The sequence below is a fragment of the Moesziomyces antarcticus genome (assembly GCF_000747765.1).
Source record: "Moesziomyces antarcticus DNA, scaffold: scaffold_v10009, strain JCM 10317, whole genome shotgun sequence".
Classification (NCBI taxonomy): Eukaryota; Fungi; Basidiomycota; class Ustilaginomycetes; order Ustilaginales; family Ustilaginaceae; genus Moesziomyces; species Moesziomyces antarcticus.
Genome location: NW_014639001.1, coordinates 253122 through 274871, shown reverse-complemented (window position 1 = coordinate 274871; position 21750 = coordinate 253122). Strand labels below are relative to the sequence as shown.

The 21750-nt window shown below is 60.7% G+C and overlaps 9 protein-coding genes across 9 annotated transcripts; 5 read left to right on the top strand and 4 right to left on the bottom strand.

Moving 5' to 3' along the window:
* Positions 1-471: 471 nt before the first annotated feature.
* Positions 472-1684, top strand: PAN0_009d3764 (NAD-binding protein; the record flags this gene model as incomplete). Its single annotated transcript, XM_014800724.1, has 5 exons — positions 472-911; positions 1011-1059; positions 1188-1194; positions 1280-1407; positions 1526-1684. 5 exons carry the CDS (start codon positions 472-474, stop codon positions 1682-1684), a joined length of 783 nt encoding a protein of 260 aa, XP_014656210.1.
* Positions 1685-2295: 611 nt separating this feature from the next.
* Positions 2296-3697, top strand: PAN0_009d3763 (pectin lyase-like protein; the record flags this gene model as incomplete). Its single annotated transcript, XM_014800723.1, has 4 exons — positions 2296-2543; positions 2621-2714; positions 2784-3064; positions 3127-3697. 4 exons carry the CDS (start codon positions 2296-2298, stop codon positions 3695-3697), a joined length of 1194 nt encoding a protein of 397 aa, XP_014656209.1.
* Positions 3698-3925: 228 nt separating this feature from the next.
* Positions 3926-5641, bottom strand: PAN0_009c3762 (serine palmitoyltransferase; the record flags this gene model as incomplete). The annotated part of the gene is made up of 1 exon (XM_014800722.1): positions 3926-5641. One exon carries the CDS (start codon positions 5639-5641, stop codon positions 3926-3928), a length of 1716 nt encoding a protein of 571 aa, XP_014656208.1.
* Positions 5642-6885: 1244 nt separating this feature from the next.
* On the top strand, positions 6886-10404 carry PAN0_009d3761 (uncharacterized protein; the record flags this gene model as incomplete). Its single annotated transcript, XM_014800721.1, has 1 exon — positions 6886-10404. One exon carries the CDS (start codon positions 6886-6888, stop codon positions 10402-10404), a length of 3519 nt encoding a protein of 1172 aa, XP_014656207.1.
* A 231-nt stretch (positions 10405-10635) lies between these two features.
* PAN0_009c3760 (phospholipid methyltransferase) lies at positions 10636-11539 on the bottom strand (the record flags this gene model as incomplete). Its single annotated transcript, XM_014800720.1, has 2 exons — positions 10636-10686; positions 10760-11539. The coding sequence occupies 2 exons, from the start codon at positions 11537-11539 to the stop codon at positions 10636-10638; spliced, it is 831 nt and encodes a 276-aa protein (XP_014656206.1).
* An 859-nt stretch (positions 11540-12398) lies between these two features.
* PAN0_009d3759 (valine-tRNA ligase) lies at positions 12399-15659 on the top strand (the record flags this gene model as incomplete). The annotated part of the gene is made up of 1 exon (XM_014800719.1): positions 12399-15659. The coding sequence occupies one exon, from the start codon at positions 12399-12401 to the stop codon at positions 15657-15659; it is 3261 nt and encodes a 1086-aa protein (XP_014656205.1).
* A 405-nt stretch (positions 15660-16064) lies between these two features.
* PAN0_009c3758 (40S ribosomal protein S8) lies at positions 16065-16700 on the bottom strand (the record flags this gene model as incomplete). Its single annotated transcript, XM_014800718.1, has 1 exon — positions 16065-16700. The coding sequence occupies one exon, from the start codon at positions 16698-16700 to the stop codon at positions 16065-16067; it is 636 nt and encodes a 211-aa protein (XP_014656204.1).
* Positions 16701-16801: 101 nt separating this feature from the next.
* On the bottom strand, positions 16802-18723 carry PAN0_009c3757 (uncharacterized protein; the record flags this gene model as incomplete). The annotated part of the gene is made up of 6 exons (XM_014800717.1): positions 16802-17061; positions 17349-17531; positions 17628-17659; positions 18100-18295; positions 18407-18432; positions 18497-18723. 6 exons carry the CDS (start codon positions 18721-18723, stop codon positions 16802-16804), a joined length of 924 nt encoding a protein of 307 aa, XP_014656203.1.
* Positions 18724-19968: 1245 nt separating this feature from the next.
* Positions 19969-21747, top strand: PAN0_009d3756 (uncharacterized protein; the record flags this gene model as incomplete). Its single annotated transcript, XM_014800716.1, has 1 exon — positions 19969-21747. One exon carries the CDS (start codon positions 19969-19971, stop codon positions 21745-21747), a length of 1779 nt encoding a protein of 592 aa, XP_014656202.1.
* Positions 21748-21750: the final 3 nt, after the last annotated feature.

The window sequence follows — 21750 nt, the reverse complement described above, 5'->3', positions numbered from 1 at the left end:
GGTGAATCGCATACTATGCGGTCCTTCAACAGGCAGGTGGGCAGCCTAAGCCGTTGTCGTGTGATTGCAGAGTGGAAGGGATGCGACTATGCGTGGAGGGAGTGAATAATGAAGGATGAGGCTGAGCCAACTGGGCGAGCTTCTCAAACTAGGCCCATGCGCCCGCCCCCACGCAGGCACGCGCTCAAAGCTTCCACAGAATCGGAATCGGAGAGCGGGAGACCAACACAATCGGGCGTCCATCCAGCTGCTGCCGGCGACTTTCTCGGGGCCCTGCATGTGGAGGCTGCGGAGCTAAGGAGCTTGTCTCCGCTCCCCCCGCACACATGGCAAGCACGGAATGCGCAACGGCGAGAACGTCATGCTCGGCCACAGCCTTCGTGTCCAAGTCTAAAGAGGATCGTCTGCTCACGCTACTTTGCTGGCTCGCCGCACAACCTCCATCTTTACCCTCGACCAATCTATTTGCAAATGACCAGCAATCCGCTCTCGATCTTCATCGTCGGAGGCCACGGCAAGGTGGCACTCTCGTTCACACGCCAGGCGGCGGCGCGCGGACACAAGATTTTCAGCCTGATCCGCCAGCCCGAACACGCGGACGACCTGCCCAAGGGCTCGTCTGGCACGGTCGAGCCCGTCATTGCATCGCTCGAGCAGTCGTCGGTCGCCGACATTGCGTCGCTCTTCGCCAAGTACGCGCCCAGCGTCATCCTCTTTGCTGCTGGAGCAGGTGGAAAGGGCGGGCCAGAACGTACAAAGGCCGTGGACGAGCATGGTGCCATCAAGGTGTTTGACGCTATCGAACAGAGCGGCATCGCCAAGGCGGAGCACTTCCGCCGCTTCCTCCTTGTTTCGGCGGTCGACGTGCGCGACAAGAACAAGCCGCCTCCTTCGTGGTACCAGAAGCCAGAGTGAGTATCGTGCTGCCCTGAGTGTGGGTCTTGTCACTCATTATCTCTGCTTAAACTGATGTCATGTCTCTCTGCCTCTCACTCATGCCCTGTCCTCAGCCTCGAACGCTCGGAAAAGACCCGCAACGCCATCGGCGCCTACATGGATGTGAGTCAGATCATCACGAGATCGAAAGCGGCTCCTGACCCATTTCGCTGACCGTGACACTTGCTCCGACCAACCCTCTTGGTCCTATCTGCTCCAACTTGTGATCGTTGCTGTTGCAATCGACTCAGGCTAAGTGTATGTGGCTCGATACAACAAAGGCAGTCAAGCAGATCTGCTGCTGATCCAACTCTTCCCTCTGCTGAACACCGGCATCTTGCAGACGCCGCCGACAAGAACTTGTCGGGCCGAACCTCTTTTCCCTGGTTTGTCCTCCGTCCGGGTGGGCTCCTCGACGAGCCAGGCACTGGCAAAGTCGCTCTCGGCATCCACCAGAGCCTCGTCCACTCTGTAAGTCAAGCACAGCTGGCAGCCGCCAATTTTGGTTCACACACTACTTGGAACCATAAGACGACAGACTGACAAGCTGAACATTATTCTCTAATCGGCGTCGGTCCCGCTGGAACAGATCCCGCGAGAGGATGTGGCAGCGACGCTTCTCGAGGTTGCCCAGCTTCCCAAGGGGCAGGCGGACGGCCTGATGCTCGACTTACTTTCGGGCGACCACGACATCCCCTCTTCGGTGCGCGATGCCGTCGAACGAGGCCGCACTGACTTTGAAGGCTGAGAGCCATCTAGCACGGTATCACTGTGACTGTTGCGTGATCCTGATGCCTCTAGCCCCACCCCTTTGTGACCGAGATGTGAGATTTGCGATGCGGTGCTTGTACGCTAGTTTAGCCGCTTTTCAAACCGATTGTGCCTCCTATCCCACAAGGCTTGCATTAGTGGAGATCCTGCAGCTCTCCACTGGATGCAGGGCGGAGCTGCCGTGGGTGTGGGCACGGATCCACACGGCGCTGTGCCACGAGCTAAGTTAAATGTGAACTGAGAATGCGCTGAAAGCACGCCGTGGGCGGCAGGCGTGCGAGCGCGTGGGCTCGGGCTCTTTTTTTAACGCCACCCAACTTCATATGAGCGGCGCATCCGTCTCGGACCTTGTTCCATCCCACTTCATCGAGTCTAACCATCGCACCTGTTGACAGGTTCCCGAGAAGTGGTGAAAATATCCAACAGCCTGTCAGATGCGCCGCCCATTCCGTATAAAGCTCCTCTGCTAAGCACCGGTCGGCATCTCGGATCCTCACCTCATCCCCCCCGAGATCACCCTTCCCCCTCCACCCCACCCTCCCCCTTCCCTCCCCTCTCCCCTTATCTTCCTTCCCTACAAGTCCGGAAATGCTGCGACCTTCCTTCTCCGCAGGTGTCTGCCTTGTGTTGGCCATGCTTGCAGCGGTGTGCGAGGCTTCGCCCGTGTTCTACTCGACAAAGCTCGGCCCTCGTCGCACCACACATTTCGCTCAGTGCCAAGCACCCAAGATCGGCAGCGGCAATCCCCTTGCGGGCTGCCCCAGCGGCACGATTTTTGTGAGCAAGACGCATCCAGCAGCCATGTTCAGGACCATCAGTGCGGCTCTTAGTGCTCTGTGAGTCTGGCGCAGATACGCGTGGCGACAGCGATCAAACGGAAGCGACATCTAACTGACGAAAAGAGGCTTTGTAGTCCCGACAACGGTAACACAGGCACTGTGCTGATCGACCAGGGGCAGTACCATGAAAAGGTGGTGGTGACTCGTGTCAGTCCCACCGTTATGCTGGTAAGTAGCCAAGCTCTTCTAGCTTTGCACAGGCATTCTTAAACTGACGGAAGATCTTGTGAGATACAGGGAGTGACGCCGGACATCTCGAGTGCCGACTCGAATCGGGTGCAGGTATGGCAGTCGTCGTACGTCAACCAAAGCGATGTGACGAGCGTGCTGCACAACTGCGACGCCACAGTGCTGGGTGTCGGCAACGGCGGTGCGATCGGCAATAGTAACTTCAAGGCGTACAACATCGACTTTGCGCAGCGTCAGTTCTTCAACGGTCAAGAAGTCACCGAATACCAGCTCGGACCTGCTGCAGCGTTGTGCGTGCAGAGTTCCAATGCCTCCTTCTATGGCTGCGGGTAAGCTTCCCCCTGCCTCTTCTCCTTGACGATTGTATCGAAACTGACGTTTGGGGTCGCAGATTTTCGAGCTACCAAGATACGATCTATGTAGGCGCTGATTCGCAGGCGTTTTTCTTCAAGTCGATCGTCAAAGGCATGACGGACCAGCTGTACGGGTCTGGCAAGGCGTGGTTTGAAAAGTGCAAGCTTCTCTCTCGCGCGTGCGGGGGTGGAATCACTGCATGGCGTGGCGATCCCACCGATCCTCTCGTCGGCGTCTACATCAGCAATTCGATCATCGCACAATCACCCGACGCCTCCAAAGCCAAACCCATGGTGGGGCGTTGCCATCTCGGCAGACCTTGGAACGTCTACAGCCACGCCGTATACCTCAACACATTCATGTCGGACATCGTGGCAGACGCAGGATTTAGGATCTGGTCTCAAGCCACGCCCAATTTCGCCCCCAAGCTCACCAGGTTTGCCGAACACGGCTCTTCGGGTCCAGGTGGAAATGCTAGGGTGAGAGATACAACGCTCGAGACGATTCTGTCGGATACGGCCGCTGCCAAGATCACCATCCACAAGGTCTTTGGTGGCTCGACACCTTGGATCGACCTCGCGACCATCAAGAACTCGTCGTCGGGCTAGATGTGCACGTTCCGTTCCGATTTCATCTGGTCGCATTTGCTCGCGGAGAGGCACGCACCTGCTTCATTTGTCTCGCACCCCGCACTTCGCTCTCCTCCGTGTCGCTTGTCACCAACATGCATAATGTCACCCTGCACTACGAACAGACTCCAAGCGAGATGTGACGTGCCCAAAGCATTGATTAAGAGGTGAATGCGCAAAACCAGTGTCGAGAATCAGGGGACCAAGCTAGCGTCTCTTGCCGAGTACCTTGATGGCACTCGCCTTGATGACGTTTGCGGCCTTGTCCATCTCCTTCTTTGTGAATGCGGCGCTGACGGCGATGCGAATGTTGGGTCTGGACTCGGGTGCGACTTCGAGCACCTTTGGGTTGATGCTGGGAAGCCTCTTCATGCGCGTGATGAAGATGCCGTGCTCGAGCGCATCGTCGACGATGGCCTGGAGCAGACGCATCTGCTCGTCGACGGTGAGATCGTGCTCGGCGGGGCCGGCCGCCGCGATGCGCTTCTCGTCGTTGCTGTTGGCGAGCGTGAGGCTGACATCGCCGACGGCCAGACTGTTCTTGCCCTTGTCAAACTTGTCCGAGGGGGTGTCGGGATGACGATCGGTCTTGCTGCGGATCTGGAGGTGCACGAGAGGACTGCGCGGATCGCTCGAGATGCGGAGCGATTCGACGTGGTCGAGAACGGAGCGGAGCGTCTTGACATTTTCGTGGAGTGTGCCGAGGATCGAGGGTTGCGAGACCATGTAGGAGATGGCGGTGCTGGCAGCGACGGCGAGCATGGCGGGGAGGGCGGCGGAAAAGACAAACGAGGTGCCGTTGATGCGCTGGTGGTAGACAACCTCGTCGGAGCCAGCGCAGAAGCCACCGGCGGCACCGAGCGTGTTGGCCATGGAACCGACGAGGATCTCGACGTCGGAGGCAGGGATGTTGTAGAGCTCGGTGAGGCCACGGCCGGTTGCGCCGACGGTGCCGAAGCTGATGCTCTCGTCGAGGATGAGGCGGAACTTGTGGCGCTTCTTGAGCTCCTGGATCTTGGGCAGGTCGGAGAGCGCGCCGTCGGCCTCAAAGACGCCCTCAGTGACGATGAAGCGACGGGTGAGCGGGCCGTTCCTGCGCTTTGTGTCGCGCTTGACCTGCTCGAGGACGGCCTGGAGCGAGTCAATGTCGTTGTGATCGTACCAGTAGACAGTGGAGCGCGAGATCTGGATGCCCTTCTGGATGGCGTAGTTGACGCCGCGGTCTGCGACGATAATGTCGCCTCGCTTGGAGAAGGCGGGGATGACGGAGGAGATGGTGCTGAAGCCCTGACTGTAGATGATGCAGTTCTGGGTGCCGAGGAAGCGAGCAATGTCGGATTCGAGCTGCATGTGGACGTCGATGGTGCCGTAGAAGCCGGGTGGAGAGCAACTTCCGACGCCGTAGTTTCGGAGCGTCTCGATGGCCTTTTCCTTTACGGCATCGTGGCCGGCGAGGTTGGTGAAGTTGTAGCTGGCGAGGTTGACGACCTGGGTGGGCTTTCCGGCGTTGTGGGAAGCGATGCTGATCTTGGGTTTGCTGCTTGCGCCGCCGACGATGGTGGGGATGGAGGCGAGCTCTCGCGACTCGGCTGGTGTGAGGGGCGCGCAGAGGGGTTCGGGCTTGAACTCTGCAACGAGGTCGTCGATCTCCTTGCCCGAGAGGTTGACAAAGTTCCTTCCGCTGGCGCCGCCGCGTGTTCTGCTCTGGAGCACGGTCCTGAGGGCGAAGAGGACGAGGAAGAGCTCGAGGAGGGAGCGGATGGGGTCGTTCTGGTAGCTGCTCGCCACGTATCGTGCCACGATGGCACTCCCGGGGATCTTGTCAAAGTACTTGGAGGCGAGGCTGGACACGGCGTGCAAGTAGTCGTTGAGGGCGGAAGCCGCTGCTGGCGAGTGCTCGAGGGGCACGGATTCGACGCCCATTGTGGAAGACGAATCTAGCGAGCTTGCTTGGTTCGAGAAGGAGCGGCTGAATGCTCAGCAAGGACGCCGACGTTGGAGGAGGAGGAGGTGGTTCGTTGGGGTGGTGGCGGAGATGGCGGTGGGGATGATATAGGGTATGTCCGAAGATGCTGATGCTGAGGATGGAGAGTGGGTCCCAAAGTAAGAGTGGGGAAGCTCTAGCTCACGAGATGGATCGTGAAGCGAATCGAGCAAAGGTTCGAAGCTCGGCTGCAAGGTGCAAAAGACAAAGTGACACCCAGGCGCTGCTGACTTTTTGTCAAAGCCGACTGCCGCGAGCTGTGTGCTTCTCAAGTATGACGCTGCAAAGCCGGCACTCGTGGTCCGCTTGCTGTTGGAGTGCGTGCCTGGCTGCCTGGCTGGCTGGCTGGCTGCGTGAAGCGTGCAGCGTGAGGCGTGCTTGCTCTGCTGGACGCGTTCCTCTTAGCCAAGAAGTGTAAGCAGCCGTGACCGACTCTGCGACTGACTTGAGTTTGGCTCTTCCGTTCGGCTTGACATCGATTGACGCAAGCGTCGGAAGTCGGCGCTCGAGCGAGCCGGTTCCTCAGGGCTGGAGGGGCAACGATCTGACATGCTGACCAGAAAATACTCCTTCATTCGGCCGGTGATCGAGCAGGGGAGCGAAAAACGGATGGATGGCAGTTTCTTTCGCCCGACTCAATCTCACCCCTTCACCTTCTCCACTACGAATTGCACCCTGAACTGCTCCCGACGCCCCGACGCTCCTTTGCAACACTGCTTCTCTACCGTGTGACGCGCGCAGTCATCGTCGGCACCAGCCTTGGACACCCATCGCCTCGTCTAGGACCACGCCAGGCCCGCAAGATCGCGCTGTTGAGCCGGACAAGAGCGGCTGGTCAAGCGCAGCAGCAGCAGCAGCAGCAGCATCCTTTGCCAGAGTCGCGCTCTGCTTTATTCGACGCGGCTGCAGCACGCGTATCGAGGCATCCAATTCCGGCTGCCCTTCACTCGAGTCGAGTCGGCGCTAAAATCCATCCGCCGCCTCGCCATCCCGTTTCTATCGGACGGTAACCCCAGACTCCTTCTCGTTACCCCACTCGGTCCAAGCATCCTTCCTTCGTGCATACACGCACGGCGCTCATCCGCTCGCTCGTGGCGTCCCCTCTTTCGCTGCTTGCCTCGGCCGTCCTCACCTGGCCGACATCCTCGTGTCGCGTCGCATCGACGCCCACGCCCCCTTCAGCATGTCCGACCACCAGCATCCCGACCAGCCTCTCCAGGAGCTCGCCACCGCCGCCCAGCTCGACGAGGAACTCGAGCAGCAGCAGCAAAAGGAGCAGGAGCAGCGTCAGCAGCAGCTCCTCCAGCAGCAACAAGCTCAGCTCGAAGCACGTCGCCACGCAGAGACCCTCGCTGCCAACGCACATGCCGCCAGTGCTTCCAACAACGTCCTCCTCCCCCTTGCCGGCGCTTCGACATCCGACCACCTCTCCTCCAGCTCGCTCGGCGACGTAGACGCCGTCATCGCCGCCGCCGTCAACGCTTCCAAACAGCATGCTGAACAAGAAAGGCGACAGGAGGAGGAGCAGCGCGCCGCACAAGAGCAAGCCGACAATGCCATGGACGTCGGCACACCCCCACACGCCCAGCCACAACATGCGCAGCCAAGTCAAGCACCTGACACGGCCACCTCGGCCGGCGCACACGCTCAATCCGACATCGATCCGTCCGGCGCCATCGCAGACTCTTCCAGGCCGCATGCCCACGCCAGCGGCACCGATGCACACAGATCCATGCACCACCCCGAAGATGCAGACACCTCCATGATCACCGACGCCGGCTCGCCCGTCAAGCAAGACGCCGATGCCTCCATGAGCATCACCGGCACGCCCAAGCCCAAGAAGGAGCGCGCCAAGCCCAAGCCGCGCTCCAAATCAGCCACCAAGATCACGCGTTTCCGCAAGATCACCAGCTGCCTCCAGTGCAGAGAGAAGAAGCAGAAGTGCGATCGCATCAAGCCCATCTGCACCAACTGTCGCGAAAACCCCACCGACGACCCCTGCCACTACGTCGACGACCGCAAGCGCCCCGGCTCGGACGAAGACGACTTTGCCGGCGACTCGTCAATAGGCTCGCCCATGGTGCGCAAGCGCAAGGAGCCCGAAGACGCCTTTGGAAGCACCAACGGCCGCATCTTCAAACGCGCCGACTTCCCACGTCTCGACGACCGTCGCCAAGCCGTCATGGTGCAGACCCGCCGCGAACAGGTCGAGAAGCTCGAGCTGGTCGGCAAGGACCGCTCGCGCGACTTCAACACGCGCGTCAACGCCGCTCGCGCCGCTGCCATCGCAGGCGTCCTCTTCGAGAGCGCCATCACCCTCCCCACCGCAGACGAGATCTCGGCGCTGCTCTACACCTTCAAGACGCAGGTGGAGCCCTTTGTCAATGTCGTCGTCATCGACATCAACATCGCGCGCATCCAGAGCTTCTTGCGATGGTGGCACTCCAAGCCAACCACCATGCCCGCCGATCCGCCCCTCGTGCCTCTGCTCCTCGTGCTTCTCGCCCTCACGCTCCAGGTCAAGAGGAACTCGCCCGAACACGAAGGTCACAATCTTCGCAACTTTGACCCCATCCCGGGCGCCCAGTGCTCCGACGAGCGCACCCTGCTCAGCGTCGCTGGCCACTGCATCGATGCGCTCCAGATCGCCTGTCCCTCGGCCTGGTCCAGTGCGTTCCAGGCTCCCATCGATCTCATCAAGGCGTCGCTGCTGCGTGGCATCTGGCACCTCAACGAGCTCAACTTGCAATTCGCCGGCACCTGCTTTGCGCTCACCACCCGACTCGCCCATGCTGCCGGTCTGCATCGAGATCCCGAGCACTGGTCTGGCATGCGCATCGAGGAGGCGCAGGCGCGCAGGAACCTCTGGTGGAACATCGTGTTTTACGAAGTCGCACACGCTCATCGCATCGGACAGCCTCCCTGTCTCACGCACGAGGGTTTCGACACCCGGTATCCCGACGACTACGACGCCCTCTACGCCATGTACGAGCGAGCCGGCCTGGCTGATCCCGACCCGAGCCGCATCATCTTGCCGCCCGGTGCCACCGCCTTGGTGCCGCGCGTGCCGAGCCAGGCCAACTTCGACTATCACTGGTCGCGATTCCGCATCTACCACATCTTCCTGCGCCAGAGCCAACAGCTCTTCCGCTTCGGCATCTCGTCGCCTCCGGACCCGAACCTCAACGACGAGTACGCAAAATGGCGCGAGAATCTGCCCGACAAGCTCAAGCAGCACTTTGAACGACGCTCCAAGGGCTCGGTCCGTCCGAGCGACGAGCTGTTGGCGCAGGTGGCTGCACAGTCGTTCGACAAGGGCGTGTACGATCCCAAGATCACCGAGGAGCTGCAGGACTATCAGCAGGCATACAGCCTCGAGTTCATCTACAACCAGTGCATGATCACGCTGCACCGCCCGTACATCGACGAGCAGGGCGCGTGGAAGCCGCCCGAGTCGGTGCAGAAGTCGCTGGAGGTGTGTCTGCAGTCGGCCGAGGCGCTCATCAGCACGGTCGAGGACGTGCTGGCGGTCAAGCCCGCCAACAGCATGTACAACCAGTGCGCGTACTTTGCCTTCAACGCCGGCCTCATCCTCGCCATCCACTGCAAGCTCGACCCAAGCTCGCAGGTGCACCGCCCGCACATTGAGAAGGCGCTGCACCTGCTCGACGAGCTCTCGAGCATGCTCCGGCTCACCAACGTCGCCGAGCAGGCGGGCAGGTACAGCTCCACGCTCAAGCAGATGCTGCATGGCATCGGAGGCGACATTGCGAGCCTGGCGACGAGCAAGCCGGATGGCTCGGCGGCTGCGGCGGGCACGGGTGCCAACGGCGAAAGCATCGCCGATGCCAAGAGCGCCGATGGTGCACGCGCGTCGGGCATCATGGGAGCGATCGATCCGTCGCTAGGCGAGTCGGAAGCCAAGGACAGCAACGACGACAGCGCTCGCACGGACGTGGATGGCGGACCGGATCGAATCCCTGCGTTTTTGCTGCCATTTGTGGGACTTCCCACCGACCCGCACAACCTGGGTCCGCAGACGGGCAACTCGTACTGGAACGAGGCGCTGCTCGACCGGCCGTTGGTGGGTGTGCCCGTCGCATATCCTGTGGGCTTTGGACAGGGCATTCTGAACCACAGCGAGCAGCACAACGGCAGCGCCTGGGCTACGGAGCAGCAGCAGGGCGAGGTCGAGAGTGGCGGTGCGAGCGGGCTGCCGACTGGCGCGGAGGCTCATTCGCAGGCGCATGAGGCGACAGACGCTGGTGCTGGAACATCGGGTGTCGAGGGTGGCGAGGTGGGCGAGTCGTCGGAAGCGTACAACCTGTACGAGCTGCTTGGCGGACGCGAGCTGGGGACCGAGATGCCGGATCGACCCATGTCGTTCTCGCAGCACTACAACCACCAAAACCCGGGACGTGGCGATCAGGCTTCGTCGGCATCCTACCGCACGTATGTGCAGAACTCGCTGGCGCGCACGTACGAGCAGCAGCAAGCCAAGGCCGGCACGGACAAGGCCGAAAACGGTCTGGCCGACGCCATGCCGAGCGAAAGTGCGCTCAACGCCGTAGCCGCAGCAGCTGCAGCCGCCGCCGAGGCAGAGGGCAAAGAGGCTCTCGACCCTGCAGCCCAGGGTAACAATCTGGCAGGCATGTGGTATGCCTGGGAGAACTTCTCCCAGATGCTCAACAACCGCCAGTAAACATGACCCTACCATCCCCCTTCCTTTCCCCCTTTCTTTGGTCTCTTGGAACGAATGTGTATCAGTATTGTTTCTTCGCATCTCCGCGCCCTTTGCACGCCAGGCCGGCATTGATGTTGTAAAACGTGACGCTTGAATTCATCGATTCGAAACAAACAGAGCGAGGCTGTGCGGAGCTGCGGACGAGGCTACGGAACGAGCGTGTCGGGCACCAAAGCTCGGACGAGAGGGTCAGGCTTTGACGAGGCGACCAATGTCGTGGGGCAGGAACTCGGCGGTGGTCTGAAGTCACAGCGCAAGACAAGACGGTCAGTGTGGGCGCATGAGCAACTTGTACGCGAGCGGGCAGACTTACTTCGTGCACGGGACGCTTGAGGTCGATCTGCTTCCAGCCGCCAATGTCGCGGAGCCAGTCGCCGCTGTCCCTGTTGATGTCGCAGCCGCCAAAGTTGAAGTGCCAAATGGGGTTCCAGATGTTCTGGACGGTGCGGGTGAAGCCGTGCTTGCTGCCGACGTGCTCAAAGACGATGACCTGACCGCCGGGCTTGAGGAGGCTCTGGAGGAACTCGAGATGGGCCTTGGGATTGGGCACGCTGCAGAGCACCTGAAAGAGGACAATGGTGTCGAGCGATTCGGGTTCGATACCAGCCTCCAGGAGCGCATGGCGGCTCTTTGCGTCGAGGCCGACGGGGATCACGGTGGTCTTCTTGGCCAGACCGACGCGCTCGAGCCTGGCGACGAGCTTCTCGCGCAGAGGAGCGCAGGGCTCGAGGCAGAAGAGACGCTCGATCTTGGACTGATCGTAGTAGCCCACCGAGTTTCCAGCACCTGCGCCGACCTCGAGCACGCGACCGTAGGCGCCTCGGAGCAGCGGCGTCTTCATGTCCTTGTACATCTCGTCGGCCACGGCGAGAATGGAGCTGAAGCCGTGGTTGAAGGCGAGCTGCTTCCAGTGTAGCGGATTGATGAGGTTGATGGGGTTCGGGTTGCGCAGCTGCTCCACAATAGCACCGGGCAGACCCGACACGTACAGGCGCACCAGCATGATGACAGGGAAGATGTTCTGGAAGATGTACTGGAACAGCGTCGCAGGTGCAGCCGGCTTGGCGTGCAGTTCGGCAGGGAGGCTCTTCATGATTGCAACACCAGACGAGGTAGACGTGGGAATAAGGGTGCTGTTGGCGAAGGTGGTGGTCGGGAGGAAAGCAGACCTGGTCGGATGAGGTCCGCTTTATGCCCTCAGGCAAGAGGCAAGTCGACGTCGCTTTCAGAAGAGCGGGGACTCGGTCTGAGTTAGTCTCGAAGGCGGGATCGACTGAGTTGGCTTTTAGGCTTTTGGGCCGTGTTGGAACCGACATGAAGTGCGCGCGCTCGGGCCCAAATCCCCGCTGTAAGCGACAGCTGTCAGAGGGCGGGGCGATGTCGCGTGTGATCCGACAATTTACCTTTTCGTCGGGCCCGCACCGCCCTTGCCACCGTGAGAAAAAAGGTAAAAGGAAAACGGAAAATCCGAGGTAGAAAATGTGGCCTCAAAAAGAGGACCTGTCGAGACCGGCACGTGACTCTGCGCTTTGGCCCTGCGCTGCGCTGTGGTGTGCTGCGCAAAAAATTCCCCACGAGTCAGAAGCCAAAATTGGCACGGCGCATCATTCCAGCAACTTTGGCACGGCACCTTCGCTCCAATCACTTCCCGAGTCACCATCGCCATTCCACTCTCCTCACCTCACTAGGAACCGGACTCGAACACCTTAGTACCGCAGCGTCGGTCGAGTCAACACCAACATCCGCACCCGCACCGTACAAAAAGGCTCGCTCGTAGTCAACTTTGTATGCTGCCGCGTGCGCGCTTCCTTTCGCCTCTCGTCCACGCAACTCGACAAAGCGTCGCTCCCTCTCGCTGCAACGGAGTAGCTCCGATCGCTGCCCGCACACCCCCATCAACCGGTCGAGTCGGCTCCAATTTCACTCAACACCCGTTTCAACTCGGTCGCATCATGTCTTCGTCCGCTCCCACGGGCGCCGCGCCCGAAAAGCCACAGCAGCCCGCATCGGCACCAGCCGCCCAGAAGGATGCTGCTGCCGCTGATGCTGCCCCTGCCGACGCACCCATCGGCCCCGATGGTCAGCCAATGACCAAGAGCGCCCTCAAGAAGCAGGCAAAGCTCGCAGAGAAGCTCGCAAAGCAGGCCGCCAAGGATGCTCTCAAGAGCGAAAAGGCTCCCCAGAACCCCGCAGGCTCCGGCGCCGAAAAGAAGAAGGAGAAGCCCAAGAAGGAGGTCAAGCAGGAACCCGAATGGGTCAACAACACCGTCCCCGGCGAGAAGAAGGACCTCTCCCAACCCATGGAGAACGGCTACAACCCGCTCCACGTAGAGCAGAGCTGGTACCAATGGTGGGAGAAGAGCAACCACTTCAAGCCTGCAGAGCCAACCGACTCCGACCCCCACAACCCGGAAAAGACCTTCATCGTCCCCGCCCCGCCCCCCAACGTCACCGGCTCCCTCCACATCGGCCACGCCCTCACCATCTCCATCCAGGACACCCTCATCCGATGGTACCGAATGAACGGCTACAGGACGCTCTTCAACCCCGGCTACGATCACGCCGGTATCGCCACCCAGAGCGTCGTTGAAAAGCGTCTCGCAAAGACCGAAGGCAAGTCGCGCTACGACTATGGCCGCGAAAAGTTCCTCGAAAAGGTCTTCGAGTGGAAGGACGACTACCAGTCGCGCATCTCCAACCAGATGCGCCGTCTCGGTGCCTCCTACGACTTCTCCAGAGAGGCCTTCACCATGGACGAGCCCCGCTCCAAGGCCGTCACCGAGGCCTTCTGCAAGCTCCACGAGGACGGCATCATCTACCGCGCAAACCGCCTCGTCAACTGGTGCTGCAAGCTCCACACCACCCTCTCCAACCTCGAGGTCGACCAGAAGCAGCTCAACGGCCGCACCCTCATGAACGTCCCCGGCTATCCCGCCAACGAGCGCATCGAGTTCGGTGTCATCGTCAGCTTCTCCTACCAGATCGAGGGCTCCGACGAGAAGATCGTCGTCGCCACCACGCGTCCCGAGACCATGCTCGGCGATACCGCCGTCGCCGTCCATCCCGACGACCCGAGATACAAGCACCTCCACGGCAAGAACGTCGTTCACCCCTTCGTCCCCGGTCGCAAGATCCCCATCGTCGCCGACTCCATCATCGTCGACATGGAGTTCGGAACCGGTGCCGTCAAGATCACCCCAGCGCACGACCCCAACGATTACGAGGTCGGCAAGCGCCACAACCTCGAGTTCGTCAACATCCTCAATGACGACGGCACCCTCAACGAAAACTGCGGCGACTTTGCCGGCATGAAGCGCTTCTCGGCGCGTCGGGCTGTCATCGACAAGCTCAAGGAGATCGGCAGCTACGTCGAGACCAAGGACAACCCCATGACCGTGCCCATCTGCTCGCGTTCGGGAGACGTCATCGAGCCCATCATGAAGCCGCAGTGGTGGGTCAACTGCCAGCCCCTCGCCGCCAAGGTCATCGAGCGCGTCCGCGCCGGCGAGATGTCCATCACTCCCAACGTCTCCGAGAAGGAGTTCTTCCGATGGATGGAGAACATCCAGGACTGGTGCATTTCGCGTCAGCTCTGGTGGGGCCACCGCTGCCCCGTCTACTTTGTCAACATCGAGGGCGAGGCGCAGGACCGCAGCGACGACAAGTTCTGGGTCGTCGGCAGGTCGCTCGAGCAGGCGCAGGAGCGCGCCGACAAGCTCGCCGGCGGCAAGAGCTACACGCTCGAGCAGGATGAGGACGTGCTCGACACGTGGTTCAGCTCCGGCCTCTGGCCCTTCTCCATCATGGGCTGGCCCGACAAGACCGACGACATCAAGCACTTCTACCCGTCCTCGCTGCTCGAGACCGGCTGGGACATCCTCTTCTTCTGGGTCGCCAGGATGTGCATGCTCGGCGTCTACCTCACGGGCCAGCTGCCCTTCAAGGAGGTCTTCTGCCACGCCATGGTGCGCGACGCCCACGGACGCAAGATGTCCAAGTCGCTCGGCAACGTCATCGACCCCATCGACGTCATCGAGGGCATCGACCTCGACGGCCTGCACACCAAGCTCAAGGAGGGCAACCTCGACGACAAGGAGATCGCCAAGGCGGCGCAGGGTCAGAAGAAGGACTTCCCCAAGGGCATCCCGCAGTGTGGTACCGATGCGCTGCGCTTCGCGCTGTGCGCCTACACCAGCGCAGGCCGCGACATCAACCTCGACATCCTGCGTGTCGAGGGCTACCGCAAGTTCTGCAACAAGCTGTGGAACGCCACCAAGTTTGCGCTGCTCAAGCTCGAGCCCATCGCGTCGTTCCAGCCCGCGGCGGACGAGCAGCCGAGCGGCGACGAGTCGCTCGTCGAAAAGTGGATCCTGCACAAGCTCAACACGGCGAGCAAGACGGTCAACGAGTGCCTCAAGGAGCGCAACTTCATGGCGGCCACCTCGGCCGTGTACAATTTCTGGCTGTACGAGCTGTGCGATGTGTACATTGAGGCGATCAAGCCCATCACCGATCCGGCGGCGGCGGACGCCAAGGCGCGCGCCAGTGCGCAGCAGACGCTCTACACGTGTCTCGACGAAGGCCTCAAGCTGCTGCATCCCTTCATGCCTTTTGTCACCGAGGAGCTGTGGCAGAGGCTGCCGCGCCGTGCGGCCGAGAAGGCCGAGAGCATCGCCCTGACGCGCTACCCGGTCTACATGGCCAGTCGCGATGATGCTCGTGCCGAGGCTGCGTTCGAGGAGGTGTTTGCCGCCGTGCGCGCCGTGCGCGGTATGTGCACGGACTACAACCTGCTCAAGGATGTGCAGGTGTTCCTCGAGACCAGCGATGCCGGATTCCAGCAGATCCTCACGTCGTCGTCGGACGTCGTGGCTACGCTCGTCAAGGGCTGCACGAGCGTCAATGTTGTGTCGAGCGCCGCCGATGTGCCCAAGGGCTGTGCGGTTTCGTCGATCTCGTCGCGTCTCAATGCGCACCTGCTCATCCGCGGCCTGGTCAACATCGACCAGGAGCTGGCCAAGCTCGACAAGAAGCTCCAGCTCAACGCGGTTGGCATCGACAAGATCTCGGCGCCCATGAACAAGCCGCAGGAGTGGTCGCGCATGCCGCAGGAAGTCAAGGACTCGACCGCCGAGAAGCTCAAGAACCTCGAGGCCGAGAAGCAGGCCATGCTCGCTGCCAAGGCCCAGTTTGAAAGCATTCGTGACGACTAGACTCCCAGCACCGCACTCACGTACATCGAATGAAACTTCAGTCTCCCCCATCTTTCCTTCGAACAAAGGCTCGGCTCTGCACGTGCAAATTTGAGATCTCTCACAATCACGCCACGAAGAAAAGAGATGTTGAGCATGCTTTGCATTCAAGCCTTGGAAGAATTTTTTGGGGGGTTGGTGGTGTGAGGATGGAGATGTGCGCAACTCTACAGCCGTGTCCAAGGCGAAACCACGGTGAATGAGCCACTGGAAATGCACTACACGTCGCCTCCTTGTAGACCCAGAAGGAGAATCAGTATACAGAGTGGGAGAGGAGGATAGGTCGAAGGATGGAACGAATGACGCGCGATGTGAAGGATGAAGGAGGGAGAAAGGGAATCCGGGAACCAGACGCTTCAGAAGCGCTTAGTTCTTGGAGCCCTTGGAGGCCTTGAGACGGCGGACGTAGAACTCGAGCTCCTTGCCCTCAAGGATGTAGCCGTCGCAGCGACCAGACTGGCCGGGGCGCGACGAGATGGCGGCGTAGAGACGACCGGCGCCGAACTGCTGCTCAACAAGGCTGTCGAGCTTGGACTCCTTGCGGCGGTTCTCGAGCTTGCGGGTGACCGAGTTGGAGAGCTTGGCCTCGTCAACGTGGGCCTCGGCGGCACCCTGACCGGCGGCGCGGCGCTTGGTGGTCACGGGCTGGCCGTAGTGCTTCTCGTAAGCCTGACGGAAGGGGGTAGCGTCGACCTGGACGATGCAGCCCTTGACGAGGGTGTTGGTGCGGACCAGCTCGTTGTTCGAGGCGTTGTAGACGACACCAAGAACACGGGTCTTGGCAGTGATGTGCTCCGAGCCCCAGGCGAAGTTGCCCGAGTCGAGACGGAGGGCACGGTGCTTGAGGTTGCCGCCGCGAACGCGGACGGTGTGGATGCGCTTGGCGCCAATACGGGTGTTGGCAGCCTGGCGACCGAGCTCGAAGGCGCGCTTCTTGCGGTAGTAGGCGCGGCGAGCACCGGAAGCCGATCGCTTGTGTCGCGAGTCACGAGTGATACCCATGTTGAATCTGAGTCGAGTCGATGGCGGATGTGCGTAGACGAGTGCAATGGACGAACGGAGCGAGTGGTGGTTGCGTTGGTAGGAAGCAAGGAAATTGCGAGTCAGTTTTCTGAAGATTCTGGGATTGGAACATTTTTGCGCGGCACCACTGCCAGACGCGCAGAGACTAGTGCAACGAGAAGTCGGAATTGGCCGCAGATGCTTTGTTGATGCTGTTTGTAATGTCGAGTTGGAATGCTGATCTCTGCCAGTGCTGCGGACTCGCGGAGAGAGGCCTCTGACTGGTGTATGGTTGCTGATGCTGTTGCGTTGGCAAAGTCGGGGCCGATGAGGCTGTCTGGATCTGGTCGTTGCATTGTTGCTGTGTGATCGCAAGCGCATGCGGAAGACGAATGGCAGACGTCTACTGTACAGCATCTCTGCCTGCCACGTCGCAAGGACGCATAGTAGGTCACGATCCGTCTTTGCTTGACAAGGCAGAACAACAGCCCATCTGGCCTGAACGTCCGTGCTTTCCAACAGCTTGGTCTGCGACCTCCAGCAGCCGGACCAAGTGCGCTCCTTCCTGGCGAAGGTGTTGCTGCTCTTACGGAGAGCCTGCGATTGCTGGTGCGAAAGACCGTCTGATGCTGGTATTGGTAATGGTACTGTGTGCTGATGCTGCGAGTTGTACAATGTCCCGGGGCACTCTGATGACGCTGAAGCGGGTCTGTCGTCGTGCGAGAGCACTGTTGGAAGGCTCTAGGTGGATATGCGGTAGGTTTCTGCTGTATGGTATGGATGCTGCGCCGGCTGCGAATGTCGAAATGCTATGCTGCGCATCTGCCTTTGCTGTGTCGAAGCGTCCGTATCTGCGATGCACATCGTCTCTGTCGTCGTGTCTGGATGGTATCGATGGTGCCGCGTATGCTGTTCGGCAAAGCTTACCTTGATTATGTGTCTTGAGGGGATAAGGTGACCTAGGGAGAGAAAGAGGAAAGGAGGTGTAGGTGTCGCACTCGATGCCACTCGACGGTCTCGACGGCCCACGCTGGCCTGCTACTCGAATTCACGGCTGCTGGCTTCCAGGCCGAGTTCGCTCTGCGGTCGTGACTGGGCAGTCTCGCTGTTCTGTGCCTTCGCAAGACATGGCCCCACTGCCTCTCGGCATTGGGGCGCGAGGCCGAGGTCTCGCAGTCAGACGATGAATGTGCTCTGGCAGCGCGCTCGTTGGGAAGGTCGACAAACCTGGCGACCGGCACAGTGGTGTAGTGCCGTGACGCACTCGAGACTTCACAAATTTTGAACTACTTTGAATTGGACTTGCTTTCGCGACTTGGAAGTGGGTCTTCGCTACACGTGATGTGAAAAAGCTCGGCCGAGGATCACAATACGGATTGGATAACAAACACGCTCTAACACGATTGAATTTGCCCGATGCATCGCGATTTCGTTGGACCCTGGGACGCGTCGATTAGCCGCCCCGCCGGCTGGATTGGGCGGGGGATTGGGCGCGGTCGGAGTGAAGCGTGTTGGCGGTGGACGCACGGTGCATTCCGAGCCAATCTCTGCTGCCCTTGCCTTTGAGAATGCAGCCTTGATTGGGTACCCTGTCGCTGGTTCGGATCAAGAGTGCAAGAGACTATCCAGTGTGAACTGACATGCTGTGAACCGCAGGCTCAGCACGTGTGAGTCGCAGGCCAGGCTTCTGTGCAAGCAGCTTCTACCTTGCGCCGAAGAGGGTCGGGCGAGACTGGAAGATCCGGTGGCGGAACGGATCGCCGGAGAGGCAATGGTGATGATCCTCTCGCCCTCACTTTCTCTTGGCGGTGTGGGTGTTCATAGCCTTCTGCTTGCTCATCGAGACGGTGAGCGACGAAGATGAAGTCGACGTCAGTGTCGGAGCGGTCCAAGCGCTTGGGACGATGCGACAGCTTTTTTGCGTGGGTGCAACTGCCATATCGGGATGTGATTTGGACGAGGCTAGCGTGCATCCGAGGCCGACTTGCTGCCAACGAGCTGGGCGCTTTTGTTCGGCCTGCATGTGCAGCTGTCAAAGTTGCGAAGCGCTGCGCAGCCCCTTGCCAGCAGACTCACGCGCCGTGGCGACTCGCAGTCTAAACCGCTCGACCCTGCGCCGCCGTCGAAGATGGGAAAATCGGATGCGCCGACCGACCCTGACCCTTTCCTGGCGTCTCTGGATTATGATCACACTCGCAACCTCATCCTGCGCCAACCTTGCTGGTATGGCGTGGTGACGAGGCTCGAGGCTGATGGTCTTTCCCCTGACCGATTGCGCAAGAGAACCTTACGCCGGGCTACAGCGCTGGTGCAGTGCAGTGCAGTGCGTCGCGTCGGATCGCATCGCATCGCCGTGCATGGGAAGGCGAGCGGTCCCTTGCTCGCTTGCACGCGTTCCTTGCCTTGCTTCGCCTGGCCTCGCCTGGCCTCTCCGAAAACGAACACGGCTCAGGCTCGTGCATTTTCTGAGGGCCGAATTCATTCACACTGCAGTCCAGCTGGCGTCAATGCCAATCAATGATGCATCCCAGCAGCTGATTGCGATTGGACTGCATTTCCAACTGCACAGCGCTGCGCAGAGCTCCCTGCGTCTAAAGCCGGCCTACAGATGGTGGTTGCAGTCGCGAGCAACCGATGCGCACTCGCAACCGCCGACAGCCACGATATCGGCCTGCCTCCCCTTGGACCGTCCCAGGCCGCCTCGCCTCCTTCATGCGTTCCAAGCGCTCCACCAACCACGCCCCCTTTCCCTTCCCGTAGACAGCTCGTCGCGTGCACCGCCTGCGCTCGCGCTCGCCTTCGCACAAAGCTGTATCTCACACGCCTCCCTCCCCGACGCATTCACCCAACTCCTCTCCGCAACACGCTTTCAAACCCTGCCACGCCAGGAACACGATCGATCCCACACCACACACCACCTTCAGCCGGCTGAAGCCTTCTTCTCTTTCACGTTGACAACCTCGTCTGCTTCCATCGCGCATCCATTCGAGTCCGACTCGAACTTCGTCCCCACCTTCTCTCTCCAACAGAGTAGCTGTGCTATCTCTCTCCTCAACGCAGAACCGGTTTCTGCGCCCTACACCAAAAAGCCTTTGCCAAGCACGCAGGTCCAGCTCACAGGAGGAGATCGGGCCGCCCGCTAGCATAGCATCGCATCTACTCCCAACTTTACATCCTCTCCGGTGCTCTCCCTCTCTCTTCCTCTTTCCTCCGTGCGGCCCTCGTCCTCCATCTCTGTCCAGAGACTCGCCAAACCGCCATTCGTAGCATGATGCACCGCCACTTCAATCGTCATCCCGCCACCGAATCAGCCCTAGAATCTACACAAATCGGTCCCGCGCTCACCTCGCCCTTCATCTACGCGCTCCCGGCCGCGGACCCCGCCATGATCAAGCACGCCGCGCCGCAGCACCCGCAGGCGCTCACAAAACTCCAACACCGCCTCCTCTACGAGTCCGACTCGGACTCCTCCTTCGATCTCACCTTCAGCTCGCCTTCCAGCGTCGGCTCGGCGTCCGAATACAGCGATGTAGGCTACCAGTCCTCTGCCAGGTCGCGCACCTCGAGCTACGGAGCTGCACGTCGCATGGGCAGACACAGCTCGGCGTCGCGCTCCGAGTCCATCTCCTCGGTGCTCGGATCGTCCATCGCCATCCAGAGGGTGCTCATGGGCCACAACTCTTCCTCGAGCGTCTCGTCCAAAAACCAGCGCCAGTCGGTCCGCGCCATCGCCAGTGCGTTTGAGCAGGTCGGAAGAGGCCCCAATGCTGACTTGCCAAAAGTTGGTCGCCGCCAGCTGGACCGCGTGGACGAGCACGTTGCCTCCAACGGTGCTAGGCAAGCACAACCACTCAGGTCGCAACAGCCCCCAGCACCGGCTGCTGGACAGTCTGTGGATGCACAGACCACGCGGCGTGCCGGCGCTAATGGACCCCTTCCTGCCCGACTCGTCATCTCCAAAGAGCCCGTCCGGGGGCCACTATCCGCGCCCGCTGTCATCACCGCGCCAGGGTCCCAAGCGTCGTCCGAGCCGCAATTTACATTTCCTCCTCGCGCAGGCGCGCCGCAACACGCGCCAACCGCCTCTCCGCCCGTCCGCGTTCGCAGCTTCATCAGCCTCGGCGAGCGCGATGACGACGAGCCTGTGTTCGACATCATCCCGTCGCCGTCTCGCAAGCGTAGCTTTGGGCTGCCACCCGCCTCGGCATTGGCGACGCCGCAGCCGCGCACGGACACGGTGCCGCACGCGCCGCAGAGTGCGAGTGCGAGTCCGCTCGATTCGCCGCGCTCGCTGGCGTCGCGCGACTCGATGATGTCGACGTACTCGAACGACTCGCTGGGCGAGCATCCGTTTTCGCTGCAGCTGCCCACGGACGATGACGGTGAGCGGCGGGTGAGTGCGGTGGGCTCGCTTCATTTCGATCTCGGCGGCTTTCCGAGCCCCTGCATGGATGCTGTGAGCACGGGCCGTGTGACGCCGGTGCGGGCCGAACACGTCACCCACGCCGCACCTTGTGCAGATGAAGGCAGCACCGCCAGGGCGAGTACGACGTTGCAGCCGCTGTTGCTTTCCACTTCGCGTCCATCATCATCGTCGTCGTGTGCGACGCTTGCGGCGTCTTCATCCGCCACGCTGGCGTCTTGTATGCGCATCAACAACTCGACCACTTTTCCTCTTCCACCTAGCAGCTTTGTCAAGCCGGCAGCACGGACGATTCGAGAGATGCGGTGGCCTTTGGGTCAGACGCGGGATTTGGGCGCAGAGTCGGGCGCGGATACCACGCTTGCCGTCGACCAACTGCGTCGCGAAGCCCAAGCTATCTTGGACTCGATTCGCGAGGTGGGCGAAGAGATCGACCGGGCTATTCCACCAACACACCGACTACCTGGTAGCGGATATCGCGAAAAGAAGGCAGCCTCTCCAACAACAGCCGAAACTCCACACACCACCTCGTTTGTAAAGGTCGATCAGAGCTACTCGGACGTCTGGCGCATCGTCGACTCGTGGTACTGGTCCAGCTTCGAAGTGGGCCCCTCCCAGACATAGTCC